The sequence below is a fragment of the Lutjanus erythropterus genome, chromosome 7 (genome assembly GCF_056507025.1).
Source record: "Lutjanus erythropterus isolate fLutEry1 chromosome 7, fLutEry1.hap2, whole genome shotgun sequence".
NCBI lineage: Eukaryota > Metazoa > Chordata > Actinopteri > Lutjaniformes > Lutjanidae > Lutjanus > Lutjanus erythropterus.
This window is the reverse complement of record NC_139323.1, coordinates 12,363,443-12,389,075: the sequence shown is the minus strand read 5'-3', so window position 1 is coordinate 12,389,075 and position 25,633 is coordinate 12,363,443. Positions and strand designations below refer to the sequence as shown.

At 38.7% G+C, this 25,633-nt stretch overlaps 3 protein-coding genes across 3 annotated transcripts; 2 read left to right on the top strand and 1 right to left on the bottom strand.

The window, feature by feature from the left end:
• Positions 1-8,378, top strand: LOC146323674 (uncharacterized). The gene is made up of 8 exons (XM_084722753.1): positions 1-34; positions 1,905-1,943; positions 2,597-2,899; positions 4,601-4,915; positions 5,062-5,334; positions 5,425-5,466; positions 7,000-7,081; positions 7,224-8,378. The coding sequence occupies exons 1-8, from the start codon at positions 1-3 to the stop codon at positions 7,384-7,386; spliced, it is 1,251 nt and encodes a 416-aa protein (XP_084578879.1). The 3' UTR covers positions 7,387-8,378.
• Positions 8,379-11,654: 3,276 nt separating this feature from the next.
• On the top strand, positions 11,655-20,664 carry LOC146323673 (GTPase IMAP family member 8). The gene is made up of 6 exons (XM_084722163.1): positions 11,655-11,873; positions 14,849-15,568; positions 16,644-17,342; positions 18,012-18,785; positions 19,227-19,400; positions 20,218-20,664. Exons 1-6 carry the CDS (start codon positions 11,858-11,860, stop codon positions 20,436-20,438), a joined length of 2,604 nt encoding a protein of 867 aa, XP_084578289.1. The 5' UTR covers positions 11,655-11,857; the 3' UTR covers positions 20,439-20,664.
• A 690-nt stretch (positions 20,665-21,354) lies between these two features.
• Positions 21,355-23,215, bottom strand: LOC146323672 (homeodomain-interacting protein kinase 2-like). The gene has a single exon (XM_084722162.1). The coding sequence runs from the start codon at positions 22,839-22,841 to the stop codon at positions 21,459-21,461; it is 1,383 nt and encodes a 460-aa protein (XP_084578288.1). The 5' UTR covers positions 22,842-23,215; the 3' UTR covers positions 21,355-21,458.
• Between the last annotated feature and the right edge of the window lie 2,418 nt (positions 23,216-25,633).

Here is a 25,633-nt window from a genome sequence, read left to right as displayed (position 1 = left end):
ATGAACATCATCCTTATCTCCTCAGTGCTGCTGGGTGAGTATCACAGATAAAACCTGACAGACTAACACACCTGTCTCTTTTCTAACCAGTGAACGACTGCATTCAGACTGGCTTCTATACCTGTCATGAACATGAAGGAGTCTTTATGAATCTTTATGACTATTGTCATTTTCATTTTATCAGTTTTGTCATTTATAATATAAAGTTGACATAATTTGAGATGGCTTTGTTATGACATCTTGACATTAGTCAAGCCAGTAATGTCTTTGTCAGGACAACTTGACATTAACCAAGACAACATAACATGTCAATGTCTTTGTTATGACAACGTGACACAATCAAACTTAAACTTAGAGACACTGTTCAGCTACCGTGAATATTTTCCTTGACCTCAAGTAAAGTGGTACATTTTGGACTGGTCATTAAGAAGTCATTAAATTTGATTACACTGTTAAATGCTTTTTTTTTACAGTGTCATAAATAATTTCCTTAACTTCAAATGAAGTGGTACCATTTGGACTTGTCATAAAGATGTTGTTAATTGTTATAATGCCAGTTTGATGACAGTGCTAAGCTGATTTAACTTATAGAGTTAACTGATAGACAGACAGCAGTTAGCTAGTTTACATGTTGCTAAAGTAGTATAACTGTCTGCTATTGTCTGTAGCTGATGTTAGCTAGTTAACTTGGTTAGCTGTGGAGCTAGCTGCCCAATTTGCTGACATAGCCCTGGTGTGCCAGGAGTTAAACCCAGAAAGAAAACCACCATGGTACTGTATTCCCTGTCATCAAACTGTCAGCCTCCAAATGACACTTACTGTCATAAACGTCCTTAAAGGCTCCTGATGTTCATGATAGGTGTCATGACATAGTTATGACAATGTAATGATTTATGCACATCCCTTCTCGTAAAGTATTATGAAAAATATTCTACTAAGTCCAAGTACTTCAGGAAGTGTCTGCTTTCATCTGTCAGAGCAGCGCTGACTTAGACCCAAAGCTGATGCAGATATCAGTATATCAGTATGGTATGCAGGGTTATAAATTTTACTGGGCTGTTAGCCTGCAGCTGGGAGTTTCAGACAGTCCTAAATTAAAATGATGTGCACCAGCCAGATTCTGAATAGGGCTAATGGAAATGATTTGGACAAGGTTGCCAAATTGTTGTGTGTTGGCTGTTCCATCCCTGACGGCCACGAGTTATGTGCAAAACTCTATGACTATAGTAGTAGTACTATGTTACGGCACTGCATGTGAGAGTGTGTGATGTCTCACAGGAAAATACAGCAAATGTGTGTGCATTCCTTCTGTTCCCATGGGGATGATAACCGTCTAAACAGTCTCATTAAGGAACAGGAAGCTCTCCTTTCTGTCACACTGTGTGGCATTACTGTGACTCTGCGTGTGTGTGTGTGTGTGTGTGTGTGTGTGTGTGTGTGTGTGTGTGTGTGTGTGTCTTCGTAGCAACGTCTCAGCAGAATTAGAAATTGTTGTTATGTCCTACAGAAACAAGTTTGCTGGTGTGAGATGCATTCAATCTGCCTGTAAAGATGAACTTTTTTGGGGGAAATTTTACTTCATAATGTCTTGGTTACACAATAAATCAGCAGTGGACCATAACTGACTATTTGGCGTGCCGCCATGTGGGAACAAACCATCTGAGCTGCCTGTGGTGCTCATGTTAATACATTTTACTCCTGATTGGCAGAGCAGACTGCAGACTAAACATACTGTACCCAAAGTGCCACTGACGTGGCAGGAACAAGCTGTGATCCTATGTGAGGACATAAGGAGGTGTGTGTGTGTGTGTGTGTGTGTGTGTGTGTGTGTGTGTGTGTGTGTGTGTGTGTGTGTGTGTGTGTGTTGTGAAGTGTTTGTGTGAAGTAATTTCTCTGTATTTCAGGTGTTGCTGCATTTGTTCTCCAAGCTTCTACGTCTACAGGTAAAAAGAAAGATACACTCATACCTACAGTAGGGTAGAGTGGGGATGGTCGCAACAAGGGACAGTTGCATCAAGTATTATTCAGCTGGTCAGAAACATGCTACAGTGAGGAAACTCATACTGCACATGTTCAGTTAGACCCTCTTTATTTGTCATACTTCCCTGACCTTTTCTATGACATGTGTCAAGGTTTGTGCATCTAGTTAGCAAATGATGTTCTGTCATGGCTGAAAAACCTCAATAACTGCTATATGCTAAATATTACTAAACAAACAAGTAATACAATAATATCATTTTATAAAACAATGCATATTTTCAGAATACATTGCTTATTGAGTGAAAGTTAATGTATTTTACACGTTGCAACCATCCCCTGATTATGTTGCAACTGTCTGCAGGTCATCTGACTTCTTCCATTCAAATAAATATTGTTAATGATATGTCATATGTAATCATCTTGAAATGGTCTGGGTAATTAGCAGACAGATGCAAGTTTAATATATACAAATATTGTTTGGTCTAGTCCAACTAGTCCCTGAGACACAGATACTGAGAGAAATGCAAAGAGTGTTGCAACTGTCCCCAGTCTACCCTATATTAGGCCCAGGCATGAAAAAACAACAGACCATCACTGAGTCTCTGTCTTCCTGCAGAGACTCTGAATGTCAGTGTGTCTGTGTGGCCTCCGGGGTCAAACATCTACCTCGGTGAGTGTGTGCTGCTGCAGTGCACAGTGCAGCCAAACTCCAGTTTTGTGTGGAGCTACCGGTGGTTCAGGCACAAACCACACCTTGATCCGACCCCAAACCCCAGGCACCTGGTCTCTGGTGACAGCTACTCCATCACTGCGCTAACGAGGGAGGACGCGGGCAGCTACTGGTGCCAAGTCAAACGGTGGGAAATCAACACCACCTCTGTGGTGCTCCTGAGCCAGCCGACCACGCTCAGTGTGTCAGGTGAGCAGCAGCAGCTACAACCTCTGCAGTGAGGCATCAGGTTTCTCCTGTACACACAACAACAGAGGACTGGGAAGGCTGAGTAGTCTGCAACACATATCTCTAGATACTTTTACAATACTTTGACTTCAAACTGTGTAACAGCCACTGAGGACATAATGTTAATCTATTCTATATTGGGGTTAATTCCAATTCTACCCCGTTCTTTTCATATTCTTTTTGATAATCATGTGATGATAAGGGATGATAAGAATTTATCAATGATCGATAAATTGGTCGTTAGGAACTTGGCTCATATCAAGAGAAATTTAATGGAAATACTATCAAATGAAGACCTGAAATATAACTGATTAGGCCTTTATGTCTTTATATGTTCCTTCAGCCTTGTAATGCTGTCAGTGAATATGAAGTTTGTTGCATAAAAAACTTGTCGAAATAAAGTCTTGACTGAGGGGAATTAACGCATTTGGTATTGTTTAGTTTAAGGATTTTTAGAATGTTTTTCAAAAAATTATTAATCAATTAATTGATTGTTAATGTTCCTAATGATCAATTAAGGAAAATGTTTATATTTGCAACCCTTGTAATTATTATTATTATATATAACATGTTGACTAAGTACTGAATCATAGAAGATGAGTAAAAGTCAAGACACACACCACTTACTTGGACTCACTTTGTGGTGCAGGGAATCAATGCCACAATAACATTTAAAAAAGCCTCAGCCTCTTAAGACATAAAGTCTTGACAAAGAGAATTGACTTTTTTCTTTGAAACAATTACTGAATTCTAAAATGGACTTGCGGTATTAAAGCAACTGGAGCACAATCCTGTTGACAAACATGTCTTTTACAAAACTTGGCTTGTTGTACAGAAAAAAAAAGTGTTTTAGGCAAATCCAATAACTGCCTTTAACAACAAACCATAGAGACTATTTAAACAAGACGAAGAGTCTACATTCATGCCAGCAGCTCTGTGAGGCTGTACTCAGTCCACAGGGTTACTGTTTCAATATTGGTCTAAAGTCCTTCAGATATATTCCAAGCACACAGAGTTTGACACTTTGGTATTAAACATCTCTGACATTTTACAGCATCCTTCCAGACGTTTTGGATCTTTGGACCTTGCGATAGACTGGGGGTCTGATGGAGCCTCATACAGCTCTTTTGCCCCTCTACAGTGGCTCCCTGCAACTTTGGCAAAGGATTATACATAAATGAATGCTGGTCCTTTTTTTTTTTTTTTTTACATTTTTAATTTTGATTTATTGCTATAGGTCTGAAGGGATCCTTACATTCTCCAACTGTAAAAACAAGTACCCTATACACCAAACAAAAAAGTGTTGATATTTTGTCAACTAAAATGTGTCACAGTCATCTCTAAATTTTGCCGGTGGCTAGTCTTGAGTCTCCCTAGGATGGCTATGGATGCCAAATCCAAAAGAAAAGTCTCCGGGGAAAAGTGAGAATTTAAAAATGAGTACCTTTCTCTGCTAGACATTTAGTAAAAATATCTGGAGCATTAAATTATCAAAAATGTATGCTCAGGTAAATTAAACCTGTATTTATTGTCTGTTTTTATTCGCTTTATTTATTGTCCTTTAACCATTAGTGCATTTACAGTAATCAAGATGGATCCATTTGTTAAACAATTTGAAACAACACTCTGCTTTTCTGTATCTTGTCCATCTCTCTCCTCCAGACCTGCCTCCTCCTTTACTGACTCTGACTCCCAGCACCAGACATCTCTTCAGAGGGGAGCGTTTCACCATCCAGTGCTCCGTGTCTCAGACCAACTCCTCAGCCTGGATGCTGAGGCACTACTTTCCAGGTCGCAGAGTGAGGAACCGAATCCTCCACACTGACCGGTGTTCACCACTAGGAGGTGCTGTTAGCGTAGACAAGCCTGAAACGTGTGTTTTCACTGCTGTTTTCACTGCTGACAGTGGAGACAGTGGACTGTACTGGTGCGAGGGCGCAGAGGGCCGCAGCAACGCAGTCAACATCACAGTAAGCTGTGAGTCTTGTGTAACAGTGATGTTAGAGACACTGGACAAATCACAAACGAAGTCAGGACAGGGTCCAAACAGACAGTCTGTTGCTCCACTAAGTCATAGTGAAGCATTTTGTCCTGTAACCATGTCTACCATCTTTGTCCCATAGCTGGTGCCGTCATCTTGAAGACTCCGGCCTTCCCTGTACTTGAGGGTGATGAAGTGGTCTTGTATTGTCAGTACCGGACAGGCAACCACACCAAAACAGCGTTCTTTAAAGACGGAGCCAGTATCACCACTAACACCTCCTCACTTTCAAGCAGAATAATAAAGATGACTATTGAGAATGTGACACAGGAAGACGAAGGCCTCTACAAGTGTGCGTCCCAGGACAGACGGATGGAGAGTCCAGAGAGCTGGCTATCAGTGAGACCGGATAGAGGTCAGCTCCGTGTCTATATTGCATTTATCATTCTGCTTCATGTAATATCAAAGTGGATCTGTGAAAGATGACGGTTGTTATGTCTTTTAGGCAACTTCACATCAACAAATGGGACAGCAGCCTCCACTAGTGGTAAAATGATTTTGTATTGACATTAATTGACTAGTTTTGGAAGGGAATAGTTGATGATAATAATTATTGGGTAAAGCACTATCTAGTAAGTCATTGCTTCGCAATGGCTGATATTAGTCTTTAAAGGGACAACTCACCCCAAAATCCAAATATATACATACATGCAGTTCATGGAAGAACTCACATTAAAACAAGCAAATGTTGTATTTTCCAACTTATTATTCATTGGCAATGCAAATTGATTTAATATTGGCATATAATTAATTGTGTAATATATTTTCAAATCCTCATTCTGTATCTCTTAACTTTCTCTTCTCTTTTATTTTTTATTTTTATTAGACTTAGTTTTATGAACTGAGTGCCATCATCTCCCCTTTAACTGAGGGCATTAAGAAATTGAAAAAAAAAAAAAAAGTTTTATAAGTTGGCGGCACGGTGGCAAGAAGGTCCTGAGTTCAAATCCCCCAGGGGCGGGGCCTTTCTGTGTGGAGTTTGCATGTTCTCCCCGTGTCTGCGTGGCTTCACTCCGGCTTCCTCCCACAGTCCAAACACATGCATGCTAGGTTAACTGGTGACTCTAAATTGCCCTATTTTTTTCCTTTGTGTGAAAAAATACCTGGATAAAAGTAAAAATTAGTACTCTGAACATTACTGTGATACTGTGGAGATTACTTTTGCCTGAATAATAATGAGCAACTCTAAGTAGAAGAAATATCTGTCTCCATCACATGTGGGTGCATCCCTACTAGTTACCTTTTAGCTTAGCAGTTGTTTATGCTGTCAAGAGCACAAGCCTCTAGTCCATAAGTGGATGCTCACTTCATTTTGTGTAGTGATACAGCAAAAGGAAAATAGTTCCTACATGAAACTGCTCACAACAAGGTCTGTAGATTATCTTGACTAACTGGGAAATGTCTCTGGAAAGAAACATCTCTTTGGAGTTTTTTATTTTATTTTACATATTTATTTATTTATTTATTTATTTTGGGAATTTGAAAACCACAAGCAGAGTGCCATCTAGTTCCTTTACACTGGGGAGAAGGCAGACATCTCTATAGCCGATATCTTCAAAATTCTGCAACTTACACCAAAATAGTCTGGATGGATAAAGGAAAGAGGAAAAATATGTATTTTTGATTTTTGGGTGAACTGCTGCTTTAATTGTCTTACCTTTGTGATATGCCTAAGGTTTTCTGAAACTGAATCTTTTCAACTGCCAAAATAGGTGTATAGTTGAGATTTAATATACCTATTTATTCTACAGTAATTAAATATAAAGGGACAATTACAAGGACGATTTTCAGTTGCTTATTTAAACTGCAGTGGGCAACTTTTGTTGTGAGTACTATGGCATAAGCATCTATTAATACTTTGAATCAGATAACATGCCATTTTTCCATTTTCAAAAGTTTCTTGTTGTAATTGCAGCTCTTTATTAGAAATAAAACTATATGATGTAGTAGAAGTATTCTCTGGTACCGTACTGTCACATAATGACACGTTTAAAAAAATATTATTTATTCTCCTCATCAGGTTCTTGGATATGGATCACCGTTTCATGTGGACTACTTCTGTTCCTCATTCCTCTAACTGTTTGGCTTGTTCGTCACTACAGGTGAGTCACAGTATCTATATAAGCTTCAGCCCACCTCTCAGTTTCTGCTGTGCACATTATACAGATGTAATACTTTGACATGACTCACAGGTCAAACAGACTGTTGAGTGAATGTATCACTGATTATTGCATTTGTTTTTAGGTACCACATGTTGTGCACCCGCAGCTGTTGGCCGGTTTCCAAAGAGGATCTACCAGCAGTGGAGCTTCCTGCCACCAAGCAGGATGCGACAGAAGTGCAGTGGGACCTGTCCTGGATGGAGATGTCCAATCTGTTGGATAAGCACTTATATCCTGGCACTTAAAGGATCACTTTTACTTGAATTATATAAGAAATATGATAGTTCAGTCAGTGCTGCTTGTAACAGGACATCTGAAAAAGTCTGAGTCGCCCGCTCATCACTCTGTTCTCCAATAAAAGTTGAGTAAGCTTCATATCCAGCAGAACCTCGGTTAACATTCTCATTTCCTTGTTTGCTGTGTGCTAAGCCTGTCTAAAGACAACCTGTGTTGCTTGGGGTTCTGCAAAAAGATATAGTCACATTTTGAGTTAGCTAATCAGATGTAACTAGCTATGTAATGATTGATGTCAATTAGCTAGCCTGTTAGCAAGTATTTTGCTTAAATTAGATAACTTACGATGTGAGTACTGATTATGTGGCTTTTACAGGTCCCCAGCAACATCTTTTTAACATATTCAAAATTTAGTTTTCTTTTCGACATATATGAACCTATTACATAGCATATCTAAGTACAGGAAACAGGAAACAGGAGGAAGCTGACCGAGGTTCAAACTATAAAGTCTGCTAAACTGTTAACTGAGCTCAGAACAGGGTTGGTTGGTGGTCACATGACAAAAAGGTCCAAGTTTCACCAAGAGGTGCCTCAAGGATCTATTCTTGGCCCTTTGATGATTGAAATCCTAAAACCTTCACACAAAGATTATAATAAACTAATAAAAATATGTTACTAAAGAATTGGTATAAATCTTTAAATGGTTTCAGCCGAACAAACTTGCCAATAACATTAAAAAGACATTTTTGTCCAATATTTCCCAATAAAAACAAGAAATACCTGAAAGATCAAGAAGGGAAATTTATAAATTATCTTGAAATCATGCCTAAAAGTTATCATTACCTTTAATTTATCCATATATTAACAGTTGTGGTGTTGTTTGTGGTGCTCATCCTAACTTTTCAAGTCTAAAAAGAATTATGAAAATGATAATCATTTCATTTAGGGTGGTTAGCATACAATATATTATGACAATGTTACTACTTTATTAAGGAAAATATGATACTTTCCTTTTTATTTGAAAAAGTGCTTTGTACCCTCTCTTTTCTTTCTCTTTTCTGTCTTGTCTCTTGCCAAGATCTGTTTTGTTATTTTACATTTGCTTTGTCAATGGTTCTTTGACTCACTGTAATGAGTTGTGTTATGCTATTTATAAAATGGAAAACTTGAATTACAACAAGAAAAAAAGAAAATGGTAATCATTTCACTGTCATTCACCAATCCCACTGTATATGCATTTATAATAATAATATTTTTTTTTAAATATGCTTTTAGGTATTTGATTGTACCTTATAGCCATCCTAAAATGTTTTTTTTAATAAAAACGTGAAAACAAATATCAAGGCATCTACTTAGTAGCTCCACTTGTACCTTTTAACTACTGTTGATATGTTTGTCTGCTTTTCTTTTTCTTTTACTTTGTCTTTTTTGATATTTATGATTGATTTGTTTTGTAGATGTTTTAGAGATGGAGAACAACTATCAAGAAAAATAAGCCACTGTGGTTGTGTTTCTTTATGTCTTTTGTGTGTGTGTGTGTGTGTGTGTGTGTGTGTGTGTGTGTGTGTGTGTGTGTGTGTGTGTGTGTGTGTGTGTGTGTGTGTGTCTAGGGTCCATTATCTCATAATCCATTCATGGTCACTCTGCAGCCTCTGCTGTGCTGATCTTGGGTTATCCTTTTAGAGAGTGATAAAGTCAAAACCTGGACATCAAATATCAACCCTGTACAAATTCTGCGTGCACATAATAGCTGACTAAAAGACATTTATACTGTAATTTCATGATCTGTTGGATGCTAATGTAAGGTCTGGATTCAAAAGATGCCATCTCTTATATCCATTATGTATCTGCCAGGATGATTATAACAGCTTGATGTACTGCATGACTCATCTTTGAATATACAGTACTTTTGTAATTCAAATGAAATATATTACTCTAAAATCAATACATATTCATGTCACATGCAGTATATCTGTGGTTTTGATTGAATTCATTCCAAAGTGTTTCCAAGCATTTTATTTACTAGTTTTTATCACCTTGAAGGCTGAAAAGGAACCTCATTAGAATTTTGTTTTCAATTTATTTTTATCGAATTTGAGACACAAACAAATATACTTATTTCTGAAAATGTTTAAACCTTGCCGTTTCAGTGAGCACATTTCTTTATCTGCGAGGGCGTCACTGGCGGGACTCTTATAATGAGCAGTATATGTCAGTGTGCAGACACAAATATGGGCGATACAGAACTAACACAAGATCATCCACTGCCATCTAAATTATGCATGCAGACACAGTCAGCCTGCCAAAATCATGGAGCAAAATCTGGTTTAAGGAGAATTTTCGGTCTCAGTTCCCAAAGATTTGCTCTGGCACAGAGAGATGACAGGGCTCTGGTTAGGACAAAGATTGAAATTTATACAGCAGTCCTTCAGCTTAATAAGACAAGCTTAAGGAAAATCTGCTGCACACTGCAAGAACAGTACTAAAGAGGTCCACACTGTAAAACAAACATAATACCAGAATTTATTGGAATCTCATTAACTTAATGTAAATACACAAGTTTCATTTGTTCAGTTTAATTAAACTTTTTACATTTTTTTTAGAATTTTATTTTTTATTTATTTTTACAAATCACTTAAAATTTGTAAACATGAGTTATTTTAATTTAAAATTATGACTTCTCAGCATGCATTTTCTGAGAGTTAAAACAATCCTGAGACCCTTATAGTTTTAAACAAACATATGTTGAAACCTTGATGTGTGTCATAATATGCTGTAAGATAAGTCATGGTTGTTTGTTTTCACAGCAATAAAAACTGCAAACCATGATGGCATTGAATCAATTAATTAAAAGTTAATACATTATAATAAACATTAAATGTTACAAATGTTTGTCAGTGTGACTAAAGAGTCAATTTAATATCTTAACCCTCCTATTATCCTCAAATATCACTAACACATTTTACCCTTGGGGTCAATCTGACCCCAGGGATATTTGCCTCCAGAAAACAATTTACAGAAAATTGTTGACCAAGTTTTTGTGTCAGGCACTTTGTTTATTTGTTGAATACATAAATAACCCCTTGATAATGAAACCTTGACCTTTCCTCTAGCGCCACCATCAGGCCAAACTTTTAAATTAGAATTAATTTATCTTGAAAAGTTTTCATCTAAATCTTCTCAAATTTACAGACAACATTCATGATCACAAGAGTGTGAACCCTATTGATTTTGGTGATGATATGACCTTTCCTGCAGCGCCACCATCAGGTCAAACTTTTAGTTTTAGAGTTAGTGTATCCTGAAAATCTTTCATCCAAATCTTTTCTAATTTGGGGTGCACATTCATGACTCTCACAGAATGAACCATATTGATTGTTGTTGTTGACCCCCCCTTTTCCTCTCATAAACATATTTATTTACTTATTTTTATCTCCTTTTTTCGTAACATATTTGTGGTTAGTCACTATAAAGTCTCACTCTCCCCTCCTCTTTTGTTATCCGGGCTTGGGACCGGCAGTGGCAGAGTTAAAGAGTTTTTTTGTTTGTTTTTTTGTTTGTTTTGGTTTTTTTTGTTTGTTTTTTTGGTGTGTGTGTGTGAGGGGGTTTACATTTGAAAATTCACCCATTTGTGAAACAGAAAATCATAATGAGAACATCAGTCAGATAATCAGAACATGGAACAGTTCTTTATGCCCACAATCAAGCTTCTAGTCTGCACTACTTTACACAGGATGTGCAGAGTGTGCGCATGGACAGCGCACACTCTTGGGGTCAAATTGACCCCAGAGGAACACCAATGCGTGTAATATGTGTTCAGCACATTGAAAAAATATCATCATGATAATTTTATGCTTAATCAATTGTTCCCATTAAATTAGTTCATGAAATATGAAGCAGGGAGGGTTAAGGGTTAAGCTCAATGAACATCTCAAGCACATATGAATTAATATCACGTTTATCTGACTAGAAATGTTTATTTGTTTTGAAAAAACTCAACTTGTCTTTTCAAATTCAATCACCTTGAAGTTTTAGGAAGGGTGTGCAGAGTTGACATGTGAGCTGTAAAGAAATATGGGAGCAAAGATTACTTCAACTGCGCTTGTTTTTGGCTCCACTCTTGATTCCTTAAATTATTAAACTTTTTCTTGGTCACCGTCGAAAGGCAACCATCAAAGGTCTTTAAAGTGTGTTTGTTGTATAAGTTTGCTCACCATGCCTCTGCACATGCTGTAAAACCAGTTAGACCACATGTTCAGACTTGTAATACCCTGTCACAGTTTGCTTTGTCGTCTCACAGCATACTGTCGGTGCTGTGTGGACTGGCTGTACAATCTGCCTGAGTACCTGTTTTCTTGAAATGTTTTTCTCTGAGGACAAACTTCATCCACTGACCCCTGCAGAGCCTCCGAGGATGTTTAGTTGACAGTAACTCAGACAAGAACGTTAAAGTAAAAGAGGAAAAGAGAAGACCGGAAAAAAATGGAAAACGATCTTGGTGAGTTAGTTGAAGATAAACTGCAAAGTTTAACCTGCTTTGAGATGCAATAAGTTAACGCTTAAGTTTCTTATTAGCAACAAGGACTTGATGTGTTGTATAAATTAAATATACAGGTCTGTTTTAAGTTGAAGTCACATTGTTCAATGAGACTGAGCAACGTCAGTCTTAACACTGAAACCTGCAGACGAACACTAAAACTAGTTAAACTTGATTTTTCTGTTGCTGTTGTTGCCAGTAAAAACATATTTCATTCCCGTCATTATTATCACAACACAATCACCCTTCTTTAACCGTAAAACTCCACCCCCATGTTTTGTGTAAGTATGAGTCACAGAACAAACAGAAACGACTGCTATGCAATCTTATGTGTATAAATGGTACGTCTGAATTTAGCACTTTTAATTTTTGTTGTTCTGAAGATAAAGTGTGTAGATGAATTGGATGTTCACTGTTAATGCCAATTTGCTCACTCGGCTTAAAGGCTGATTGTAAAAAGCTTGCACACAAAACCTTTAAGTGTGCACAGTAAATACTTAGGAGCTGGTTCAATGTAAAAATGTAAGTTAACTAAACTTACTTTGAAAAATTCAACTTGAGTCTTATCTGAGCTTTGTAAAACCAAATACTTATCTTAAATTGTATTACACCCACAGCAAGTTTCTATAGTATGTGTTTTCTTCAAACTATTAAAAAAAAAAAGAAGGGTCTCAGGACAGTTTTAACTTTTGTACAATGCATGCTGGAAAGTCTGCTAATATGCTGTATGTGCATTATAAAAATAAACATTGCTTGGACTCAGTTTTACTCAATTGTGTGTGTGCAAGAAAATACAAGAAATCAGAGGATATTGCTGCAGTTTTATGTTAAAAAAGCAAAACATTTTTTGCAACTCATGTGGTAATATTATGTTTTTGTTGTATGAATACAAAATATTCAGTGTAACAAGAAATTGGATTTTGTTTTTTGTTTTTATTACAACCTTTTCTAAGTTCACCTGTCAAAGTGTACTGTAAATGTAAATTGTGTTGTTAATTCATCTTTAAGTAATTATCTACTGGCTTTATAAAATTTCATAGTATGAACTCAAAACCTGTTGACTTAACATAAAACAAGTCAGTTCACAAGAAATAAGTATTTGTTTCAAGTGAGCATGAATTTTGTCATTTTGACAAGCCAATGCCTGGTTGCATAAAAGCACTTAGGCTAAGGTTTCCCTTTAATTTTCATCTAAGCAATGTGTTAGAAAAAAATGAGCAGCATAAAATCGCCATAAAGATTTCCTTAGGATGTTGTAAGCGAAAATCCTTTAATCTCTAAGCGTTTGCCCAAATATTCCCTTATGAACTGTAGCATTCATAAGGTAACCCCTTTCCTCAAAAAAACCTGAAGGGACCTTTAACAGTCCCTACGAAGTGAAATAACTTGAGGAACATAAGACAATGGCTGAATTTATGGTAATTGAAGAGGACGAGGAGATACCAGGACACATTTTTCAGGACAGGGAAAACCTACTAGACAAAATGAGCAATGTGCAACTTGTCAATATCTTTAACATTAGCACCAGCAACCTTGGAGCTAGCCAAATGTAACACAACTCTGTCTCATGTATTAACACTAGCTATTTTGTTTATTGAAACTCACCAGTTTTTGTCGACTCCTTTCTTGCTGTCGCAGTAATATTTTCACATTTCTTCTTCTCCTTCTCCTGTGGTTTGTTGCACAGCAGGTTTCCTTGAATTGATTTTATTAGTTACTTGCCACATCTTCTGTTTGTGTGTAATTGTTATGGCTGCTGGGTTAAATTTACTTTAGATTTTGTTGTTGAGCTCTTTAAATTCTTCAAGAAGAGCACCATTCTCATCTTTTTTCCAGTTCGGCTGTTTTTGTGTTTCCTCTTTGTTGTCCATTTTGGAGAAGCTAGCTAGCTAACAGGATACCTAGATGTGTTAACTAGGCTAGTTAACAATAACATTAAAGACTGATATGAATGAAGTGTAACCATGGTAACACTGCCCGTGTGCTGTATTATGACAGTAACTGCTGTGAAACCTAGCTTAGTCAAAACAGGGCAAGGAGCCAACACCTTTAGCTTAGGGAAATATTTTGCTTTAGGGACAAATTTAAGTTTGAAACCAGGCGCTAAACTTTTGTGTCATGGATGAATTGGGGTTTACAGTGAGTATTAAGTATGTGTATCCAAATATTATTCATTAAAGTCAGGTAGACAAAATATTGCAGACTCCTTTCATATAGTTCAATATACTACTACCACAAAGTACAGTCCCTAACCCCTAAAATACATAAGATAAAAAGTAGTCACCAAAAAAGAACATTTTGAGAAATGAGGCATTTGGTTATTGTGTTGTGCTGCACTACATCATACACAGATTTTTATTTTTCCTAGTCACTCAGTGTATTTTCCATTTTGGTTTATCACAAAGCACACAGCTCAAGTGACAGCAGGAGGCGGTGAGTCATTCTCAGCTGATTTCGTTGATCTTCTTCCCTTGAAGCTTCTTTTAACGTTGCCTCAAAGTGATTTGTTTCGGTTCAGGGTCATTCTAAAAATATTTCACTTGTTTGGTTTTGTCTCACTTTACTGCTGCTGTTTACTGTCTCAAACTCCATCCCTCAAATGAAAGGGATTAAAGTTAAAAATAACTCTGTCATAAAACCCTGGAGGAATAACACAAGCACAAGTTTACCGGAGCATTCCTCTTCTGTCAGTCATATAAAGCAGCAGACACCTGATGTGATAACCTTTATGGCCTCAACTGACTACGTTCTCCTCAAGAAATCTGCTGACTTCCTTTGATGAAAGTTTCTCTGCCGGTTTGATAACAAAATGCATTATCATCAAGCCATGGAAGCTGTTTCACAAAGTGATTGAAAATATGACATTTTGGTAAAACTGTCAATGTCTGTTTCTTCATATCAAGTCTAAAAGGTGACTGTTTCTGTTTGCTTTCCAGGGGAGAAAGAGAGCATCGGCCTGCTGGAGGTCAGAGTCATCCTGATTGGTGGGAGATGGGCTGGCAAAAGCTCCTCTGGCAACACCATACTGAGAAGGGAAAGGTTTGAGTGTGGCCGAACCAGAACAATTCAGTCTGAAGTGAGACATGAAGAGCTTGGAGGCAGGAAGCTCATCGTGGTCGACGCTCCTGGATGGAGCAGCTCCCTCTCCCTCACTGAGATCCCAGAGGGGGACAAGCAAAGATTTAAACTCAATGCGTCCAGATGTCCTCCCGGACCAAATGTGTTCCTCCTTGTTATTCCCACAGACTGTGCCTTCTCTGTCGATCAGAGGATGACGGTGGAGGAGCACATGAAGCTCCTGGGGGAGCGGGTCTGGAGATATACCATGGTGCTGTTCACCTGTGGCGATTTCCTCGGGGAGAAGACAATCGAGCAGCACATTGAGAGTGAGGGAGATGCACTCAAGTGGTTGATAGAAAGATGCAAGTACAGGTACCACGTGTTTAACAACAAAGACAAGAGTAACTCATCACAGGTGACACAACTGCTGGAGAAGATAGATGAGATGGTGGAGCAGAACAATGGCAGTTACTACCAGACAGACGAACAGACGCTAAACATCATTAGAGGGAAGCAACGACAAGTGGCTGAAAGGGCTGAACAGAGGCGGATAACGGCCGAGGAACTAAGACAAGAAATGAAAGCACTCATTTCAGGTGAATGTGACAGTAGATGCACTCAAACAAACACCTCATGTATTGTTGTATCAGAGTTTACAGCTTTAAAGGGACAGTGGACCCCAAAATCAAAAATACATATATTTTTCCTGTCTCCTGTCTCTTTAAAGGACATTTGGGAAATATCCCCATTTGCTTTCTTGCAAAGAGTTTGTATTATTAATAATACCTATCTCATGTCAACGAGGGGGGGGGGGGGGGGGGGGGGGCAGAAAGACACGCTATCCACGTAGCACAACCAGTTTTGCCATCAGATTTAACAACTTTTCAGATCCTTTTAGCAACTTTACTTCTATAAAGCGAGTAGTGCCCAATTCAGTGACTTATTCTGCAAACAGCGTAGGCATCGCTCTCTTTCTCTCCCTCCTTTGAGCCGTGTTAGCAGGCAGGAACGGAGGTGTCTAGAAGGGAACCCCAGACCTGCCACAAATCTTTAAAGTACAAAGTTATCTACAAAGTTATGATAATGGCCTAAACCATGAACTCGCAAGAATTTTGCAAAAGATAGATATTGTTGAGGAGCACGTTGTAGGAGATGGAGTTGTTCCTACAGCCTGTAAACATGCAAATAGTTTCTTTGAGCTGCTCTGTCACTCTTTCTGTCCGGATCTCTGACGTAGTGTGTTCCTGTATAGAATATTATTTAGTCATTTCTCACAGTTAATGTGAAATAATGTTATTGGTGCAATCCAAGTTACTTTTTAATGTCATCTGTGCCATTTTGTCACTGTCACAGACCTAGCTAGCTGTCACATATGTCTCGTGTCTTGTACAGTATCTATACAGTAGCCGTCAAATTTCTTTCAGATGTGGCAGGCTGTACAGTAACCTTGTTACAAATACTTTTTTCTTTTGAGTTAATCAGTTTATTGACACTCATGTTACGACCATGCTGCTGATATCGTGCATAAGGAGAGGATAAACAGGGTCAATAACCAACAAAACCAAAGAGTTGCTTTTACCCATTTGTCACTCTTGAGTAGTTTGGTAAGTTCAATAACTTGTATAAATTGCTGTAAGCTCCTTGACTAATAAAGCTTTATTTGTCTAACAGAAAAAATGGAAACCATCCCAAAACTCCAGATGATTCTCTTGGGAAGCAGAGGTGTTGGAAAAACCTCAGTGGGGAATGCCATCTTGGGAATCAAAGAGCCAGATGATGGAAAAAGAACAACACACTCAGTGGCCCGGCAGGGTTTTGTGGGTAAAACTGAAATATCTCTTGTTGACACGCCAGGTTGGTGGAAAGGCTTTCCTGAGTTTGACACTCCTGAAGCGATCAAAGAGGAACTGATGCTCAGCATGTCTCTCTGTCCCCCTGGGCCTCATGTCTTCCTGCTGGTGATAGATGCAGATGCATCCTTCAATGCCAAACACTTACTTGCCGTGACAACACACATGGAGCTTCTCGGAGAAGGAGTGTGGAGACACACTGTTATAGTTTTCACCAGAGGAGACTGGCTGGGACCAAACAGCATAGAGCAGTACATCGAAGGGGAGGGAGAGGCCATCCAGTCTCTAGTTGACCGATGTGGAAACAGATATCATGTCATTGATAACAAGAATGCAGATGATGGTACTCAAATCACAGAGCTGCTGGAGAAAATTGCTGGAACTGTGGCTGGAAATGGTTGGGACCATTTTGCCCCAGATGAGAAGATGTTTCAGGCCATTGAAGAGAAAAGACGAAGAGTGGAAGAAGGAGCAAGACTGAGGCAAAGTCAAGTCAAGGCCAGAAGAAAATTCCTTGGAGGTATGGTTCAGTCATCTCGCATTAGTGTCACATGTAAATGAGTCTGGCATTGTCAGAGCTGTTTCCACACTCTGGGATGAATAGATACAAGGGGTGGGCAAAATAATACAACAGCACTGCTGTTAATACTAAAAAAAGTAAGCTCATAATGTTAAGTTTTTGTTAGAATGTTCAAAGGTGATCAATGGGCATTGTAGAGACTAATACCATATTTTGTAGCGTTATTAAGTAATTTTCCCATTTCAGTGTCAGTTGGTGTTAAAAATGTGACTGACTCAACGTTATCAGACACATTAAGCTAATCATAGATATATCAGCACATATGCTGGTATGCTAACACATGGCTCTATGGATGTCAATGTCAGTAAGAAAACCACCTCATTCACTCAGAGCTCCTATTCTGGGAAGAGTATTTCCTGCATCCATGGTCAGTGGGGCGTAATGCACAGCACTATTACCGCCTGACTCCCTACCTGTCTGCTTTACAGGAAACACGCAACCAATTGACATTTCATTATCCGTTTCATGGGAACTTCAAGTTCTATATGTAACCTCGACAGCCACTGACACTCTTGTGTAGCTGCCTTTGATATTCTGATCCTTCATTACCATTGTGTACAGGACGTGATTTGGTTTTTCACCCCACAGTGACAGTTGTTTTGTTCTCAGGTTCCAGAAATGAATTGCAGGAGCTGAGGATAGTGATGCTCGGTCAGAAGACAAGTGGAAAGAGTGCAACAGGAAATAACCTCCTGCGTAAAGAAGTGTTTGCCACCTGTCAGAATGAGCACTGTCAGGCGGAGATGGGGGAAGTTGCTGGCAGATTTGTCACAGTGATCGACACCCCCGGCTGGTGGAAGAAGTCCTCCTGCTGGACTAAAGAACTGGACAGAGAAATAGTGCAAGGTCTGTCAGTGAGCCCTGTAGGGGTTCATGCCGTCCTGCTGGTTGTCCCCTTGGACCTGACGTTCAGAGAAGCTCAGCAGGTCGCCCTGGAGGAACACATGAACCTCGTTGATGCCAGCATCTGGAAACACACCATGGTTTTGTTCACATACGGAGACAAACTAGCAGATAAATCCGTAGAGGAACACATTGAGAGGGAGCATAGTGCACTCCGCTGGTTGGTAGAGAAGTGTGAGAACAAATACCATGTTATGAACAACATGAAGAAAAATGACATGAGTCAGGTTACAGAGCTGTTTGAGAAGATAGAGGAGATGGTGGTAGGGAACAGCGGCCAGCTCTTCTGCCCCGACATGAACGACGTCCACCTGAGAATTGAAGAGAAGTTCAAGAGGTGGCAGCTAAAACATGTGCTGAAGCAGCGACTGGAGGAGGAGTACAGGAGGAGAGAGCTGGAGCTGATGATGGGCTTCAGGGAAACACTCCTCGATCTGCAAGCCGTTATCAGTGTGACAAGTACTAAATCCAAGTCACTGAGTGAGTATTAAACTGATAGGGCTTACTTGCCAACCTTGAGACCTTAAAAATAGGGATGATTTTGAAACCAAAGCCGGTAAAAATTTATGTTTTGTGGCAACTTTTAAAGAATGGGAATAAGAAATATTAGGTACATTTTTTGGTAAATATACGGAACTACAGCAGAAAAAATGTGCCCTTTTCCTTAAAAAACAACATTTAGTGTAGCTATATTATTGTGGCAGTAACAAGCTGCAACAACGAAAAGGAAAAAAGTCATAAATCAGTTGAAAATCTGGACAATTGTGACCCCAGGAGGAACCCACAAGAGGGCAATGAAAAACTTCTCCTGGGAAAATAGAGAGGGTTGGCAAGTATGTGTGAGGGGAATAATACATTTGTTTTTCCATCATAAAATAAATACACTGTTGTATTCATTTTGTTTTTGATCATAATTGGTAGTCGGTGACAAGACCAAAATAAGAGCCATGGGGATTGGCCAGAGGAAGAAAGATGGAAAGGAGAAGGAGGAAGTCATAAGTGCAAAAATCAGCCAGGAAATTGAAAAGCTGAATAAGGGCATAATGAGAGCCACAGATCTTCTCAGGACCAGCAAAGACCTCAGCCTCCCTGACTGTAAGTAAGAATTATATCATTATTTCTGTTGCACTTTATTATTTATCAGTACACTAATAAGATGTAACTACCTGTACTTTGTATGAAATTAGTCAAAAATTACAATTAATGTTCTTCAGTAAACAGTATCGACCCTTTTTTTTCCCACTGTTAGACCATTATTAGAGATTATTAGAGGGTATTTAGGGAAACATTATAATAGAACTGCACTGTAAATGAATGTGAAATCACATATCTGCTACTCCACACCTTCTTTGGTCTACTTCTGTCTGCTTTCAGTATTACAATGATTCTGTGCAGTCATCCAGAGACAATATATACACCTACATCTATAATTATGGCCTTTAGGCCGTTGTTATACTTGCTATTTAACCATGCGTTTGCTTATGCATAGCATTAATTTCTAAGAACACGCACAACCATCGCTCCAAATGGATGCAGGATATGCGAGGCATCCATGAAGTGTAGGGATGCATAGGGATGCGTAGGGGTGCGTATGCGAATGCGTATTTAAAAGCAAGTATATTTCCGCCTTTTGTTGGTAGATCTGGTTCACATAGTGTTTTTAAATTGGGAAGTAGCAAATCTGTGATTTCACTTTAGTTTACAGTACATTTCTGTTGTAATGTGTCCCAATTACCCTCTAGGAAAGTCTGATAAGGGTGTAATAATTGGTCCACTACATCTCATAAAGAGCATATTATTTCTAGTTTTTGCCTAATTTGATAAACACTACAGCTTATTACTGTGAAGTCTGGCCATAATTTTGTGTCACAAATGTGTGCTTTGTGTCACATGTGTTTTGCTTCATTTACAGTGAGGGGAGACAGTCCAGTACCATCTATCGCTGAATCTTCATCAGACAGGAGAATATCAACCAGCCACTTTGACAATGTTCTACACTGGCTGTCCAAACTTCAGATCAGCACAACTGTAGAAAACCAGCTGACCCTGAACTTCTCTCAGTCATCAGGTTACAGATCTGTGCTACCACAAGACAACTTGGACTTTAGTGCAGAAGTTGACATTCCTGAGTGAAATCGTCTCAGTAGGCTGTACAAATAGGATGTACGAGAAAATATTAACAATGTTATATAACATAGCAATATAATAGGAACCAATGCTGTTATTTAAGTTTATTCACTATGTCAGAAGTGTTCATTCAGGTTGTTGGTGATTTTAGGGGGTTTAAAAGTGTTCTTCTATGGGGGACAATATATTAGGTACATCTAACATTCCTATCATTAAATTGTACTAAATGTCCCATTTTTGAGTGATATGTACATTCATTCAGTGTCCATAACTGCTTATTCTTGAAGGGTCGCGGGGGGCTGGAGCCTATCCCAGCTGACATTGGGCGAGAGGCGGGGTACGCCCTGTACAAGTCGCCAGTTCATCACAGGGCTGACACATAGAGACAGACAACCACTCACACTCACGTTCACACATATGGACAATTTAGAGTCACCAATTCACCTATTATGCTGCATGTCTTTGGACTTTTGGAGAAAGCTACAAACTCCCCAGCTGGCTAGGGGATTCGAGCTCAGGACTGTCTTGCTGTGACGCAGCAGTGCTAACCACTGCACCAGCGTGCCGCCCTGATACATATATAGCCTAACCTATTATGTTGCATGTCTTTGGACCTTTTGAGAAAGCCGGAGCACCCGGAGAGAACTCACGCAGACACGAGGAGAACATGCAAACTCCACACAGAAAGGCCCCAGCTCCAAACTCCCCAGCTGGCTAGGGGATTCGAGCTCAGGACTGTCTTGCTGTGACGCAGCAGTGCTAACCACTGCACCAGCGTGCTGCCCTGATACATATATAGCCTAACCTATTATGTTGCATGTCTTTGGACCTTTGGAGAAAGCCGGAGCACCCGGAGAGAACTATATTATACACATATATATATGTATGTATATATATAAATTAAGCCATATTCAGATATTTCTTTTATTTCGATTATGTCTTTAACATGGCATTACAGCATTCACTTTCCCCATTGAAGGATAGGACAGAGTGAAGGACAAACTATGTTGGCTAATGTCTCTTCATTTAATGACTGTTTGTGCTGCAACATCCAGACTTGAAAATCCTGAAGAAGAACTGTCCACTCCTCTTTATCCATTTCTTCTGGTATTTGATCTCTACAAATCCTGTGGCTCCTTTATCACTAGATGGCCTCTTGATGGTCTCAGCAATGGTGGTGTCATCTAAGCCAGCTTTGGCTGGTGGTCCACTATTACTGCCAGCAGCAGTTCTGTCAGCTGTGGCTGGTTTTCCATTACTAGTGTTTAGAGTGCAAATTTTCTCTTCGCTGGATGTTACAAAATGCTCAGCTTCAAGTGATGATGTCTCCAGCTGGGAGTTTTCAATGGTTGAATGGGCTGATGCAACATACTGGTCATCACTACTGTTACTAAGGTGTGTCATTGTGATAAACCGGTGACCCAAGGCCTCGCTGGGGCTGATTCTCTTTGCAGGATCCACATGCAGCATGCGTTTGAGGAGGCTTAAAAAGGCCTGTGTGTCCTCACACTCAGTAGCATTTTCCACTTTTGGCCGGGTCTTTACAATGTCATCAAGACTGGAAAACTGGGAAACGTTTTTGCCTGTAAGTAGTCTCCATGAAGCATTGGGGGAGTCTTGGTCCTTGCTAAAAAATTTACTGGTATGTGTCCCAAAGTCCAGGAGCTGTTTATCTGGTTGACCCAGCATTTTCACGATGGTTCTTATAACGTCATTTTCATTCCTAGGTCGAAGCAGGTGCTGGCCCATGAACAGGAAAGCCAAAACACAGCCCAGCGACCACATATCAACTGCCTCACTCAAAGGGAGGCCCAATATGACCTCTGGGGCCCTGTAAATACAAGCTTGAATGATGGTGCCAGGTTTCAAATGGGAAACTGGACGTGCCAAACCAAAATCAATCAGTTTCAGCTTGAAGGGCTGCAACTCATGATTCACCATCATTACATTGTCTGGCTTGATGTCTCCATGTACCAGATGCATGCTCTTGAGAGCGTTCAGTGCCACCAGCATCTGTTGTGTGATTACTCTGATCTCAGACAAATGCAGTGGGATGAAGTTCCTTTTCCTCATGAAATCAAAAAAACTTATGTCCAACATTTCAAATGCCAGACAAACATGTCCCTCATGTATAAAATGCTCAATAATCCCAGCCATGTTATTCTTGTTTGTGTCGAGCATTTTCAGTGTTTCATGTATGCACACCTCTTTCTTACCCATCCATTTTTCCCGCACAATTTTCACAGCCACCTTCTTTCCACTGCTTACTTCTGTGCACTCCGCCACTATACCATAAGTTCCCTCTCCCAGGAACTTATCTATCTTGTATCTACTTGATTTTCCCAGTAGAATGTCTTTTGTCTTAAATTTTCTGATCTTCCGGTCAGCTTGTTTCTGCTTGTCTCCCATTTTGAAGATCAAATGTTTGTGATATTTAATTATATCAAGTGAAACTGGTATTCAAATCCTAACTTACTTATTTGGTAAGCCTATTGTCCAGTACTGACTGACACTGTTGATGAGAAAGGGGTGTGACGTCATCAAACGCGGGGAACACGACGTTACAATCGAACGTCAAACTTAAAAATGGCGGAATTATTTTGCGCAAAGAGGTGTTTAAAGCTGTTAACAACTGTTAAAAATGGTAGGAGCATAGTGAATTTTCAAATCCTAAACTGTAAATTTAATTGAGGATTCAATCGTAAAGGCAGACATAAGGACACACCGACATACGGTCGTGTCTAGAAGGGAACCCTAGATGTCCGAATCTCTCGCGAGATTTGTACCCGCGCATTTTTTGCACGCTGACCAAACTAATTACGTTTCAAAACAGACCACGTTGTCATTAAGATCTGTGTAGGTTTAGGAACTGAAAACGCTTGGTTAGGGATTGACATAAATCATGGTTTGGGTTAAAATGATCACTCTCGCGGGATCTATCGCGGGTCCAGAGTTCCCTTCTAGGCACGACCCTAACACATCGGTCGAGCTCAGGTGTCAGAGAGAACAATGTAGGTATGACTGTTTTTTTGAGCGCAGTGTACAGTGACATAAATGCTAAACAATAAAACTCAAACGAATCACAAGGGTTCATTTTTATATTTTAACCGACTATATAGCATCTTCATGCTCACATCTCAAGGTTGTATCCTTGGCTTTAACATCATCATACTCTTTTTTTTTTCTTTTTTTTAAAAATATATTTTATATAATCAGGTGTGTATTGGGGTTAAACTTAAGTAATATCAGTTTATCACCTATTTAAAATTAGGCTGTTTACTCATCGATTTTCAGAACAATTGTATCAGTCAACTGAGTAAACTGTAGTTTACCCACCCCTGCATTTATCATTACACCCCTGTACATAACTTGTAGATGTCAGACATATGCATTCAAAGACCAAAGTCTATGTCTATTTTGCAGAAGACAAGGCTCTTATTTTAGTAGTGACTAGATATTAATTTTTTGAACTGGGTTAAAAGTAATGTCACATTTAGATTTAGTGAAATAATTTCATATGCTCACAGAAAAGTACGACAACATTTTCTTTGTGTGTCCTTGGTGATAGTACTCGGTAGAAACAGATATTTGTTATACAAGCCTTTAATCCTGTAAGACTTCTTTGTTCAAAAGACCTGAGTTCAGCAGAATAAAAACTACTTTATACATACACATCAACAGCATAAAGATATAAGACACTCAGAGGATAAAGCAGCCAATAGTGGAGCTGCTTGATCAGTCCATTTATAAGGTTGTTTTAAAAACAGCTCATATACAAACTAATTCATTGTTATACATGAGCCAGCCACTATTAGTATGTGAGACTAATGAGAAAAACTCTTAGCACTAGCTGGTTGCCTGATTTCAAACAAATCAGTCAGTAAATCTTACACGTTTAGGAGTGCACGTACCAGTAGGGGTATGGGCTAACGTGTTTTTTTGATGGTGATATTTCTATATTCTCTTCCTTTTTAGGTTGTCACAGGCACCACCTGGAAAAGAGATGCCAGACTCAGTGGGTCTTCTCTGCTACAATAAAGGATAAAATAAATAGCTAAAAAAAAACAAAAAAAAAAAAAACAGGGTAAATAAATGTGAAGTCATGAAATGAAATTCCCCTGAAATAACTATAAGTAGTAATTTAAAAAGTCTTGTTTTAAATAAAAAACAAATTAAGTATTCATGAATATATGTATGTATTTGTATATATATATATATATATATATATATATATATATATATATATATATATATATATATATATATATATACACATATATATATATATGTACAGTGCTTACATTTATTAGACCAAAACCCAGTGTAAGGTTTCTCCCACAGCTGCCCCAAATTAACAGCACTGGTAATTATCAAAATATTTTTTTATGTTTCTGTAATGGTTAATACACCAGTATGTAGGAGCTCTTTAACCGAAATGATATTTTTAATGCTAAAATAGAATTATTATTGTTATCCATGAATTTTGGAATTTATTGTTTTCCAAAAAAACAGAAAAAATTGTAAAGCACAATTATTTCTTGATTAAGATGTAAAATTAAAGTTATTTACTTGCATTCCTGGACAGAAAAAATAGTTTTAGTGGTTGAGTGTTACGCTTGATTGATTTCTGACTTCTCAGAGAAGCCCCAAATTTGAGTATAAAAAGTTGAATTCAGTTTGAAATTCTTCATTACTGTTCAAAATGAAAATGAAAGAGTCTGCATTAAACTACTTCATGATGCTGGATGGTCTCTGTGACAAACAGGGAAAGACATAAAATGTCTCACAGTGTGGTCAAGTCTGCTTTGGAGTCAATTGCCGAGTCTGGTACTTACAAAATGCGCCAAGGAAGAGGCAGGAAATGAAGGTTAACTGAAGCAGATGTCAGACACCTCAAGATTTTAAGTACTAGAGACAGAAGGAAGACCACTGCTGATCTTGAGGCAGAGATAAATGCTTCTAGATCAGAGTCTGAGAAAATCTCCAGAATGATCATAAGCAGACGACTGATGGAACAAGGCTTAAAGGGAAGACTAGCTGCTAAGAAGCCATTATTGAGGTTTGCAAACATCCAGAATCATCTCAGATTTGCCAGGGAGTACAAACACTGGATCACACAAAAGTTTCATTAAAGCAAGTCTGTGGGAACAGCTAGAAACTATCTGGAGCTCAATAACAGAAGAGACTGTTGAAAAGTACAT

Bases quoted from the DNA above. Each gene is read 5' to 3' on its own strand.
- LOC146323674 (XM_084722753.1), top strand. From the start codon at position 1: ATGAACATCATCCTTATCTCCTCAGTGCTGCTGG. The intron at 1,944-2,596 runs GTAAAAAGAAAG...GTCTTCCTGCAG, and splicing joins CCAAGCTTCTACGTCTACAG to AGACTCTGAATGTCAGTGTG. The intron at 4,916-5,061 runs GTGAGTCTTGTG...TTTGTCCCATAG, and splicing joins AGTCAACATCACAGTAAGCT to CTGGTGCCGTCATCTTGAAG.
- LOC146323673 (XM_084722163.1), top strand. The intron at 17,343-18,011 runs GTATGGTTCAGT...TTTTGTTCTCAG, and splicing joins CAGAAGAAAATTCCTTGGAG to GTTCCAGAAATGAATTGCAG. The intron at 18,786-19,226 runs GTGAGTATTAAA...CATAATTGGTAG, and splicing joins TACTAAATCCAAGTCACTGA to TCGGTGACAAGACCAAAATA.
- LOC146323672 (XM_084722162.1), bottom strand. From the start codon at position 22,841: ATGGGAGACAAGCAGAAACAAGCTGACCGGAAGATCAGAAAATTTAAG.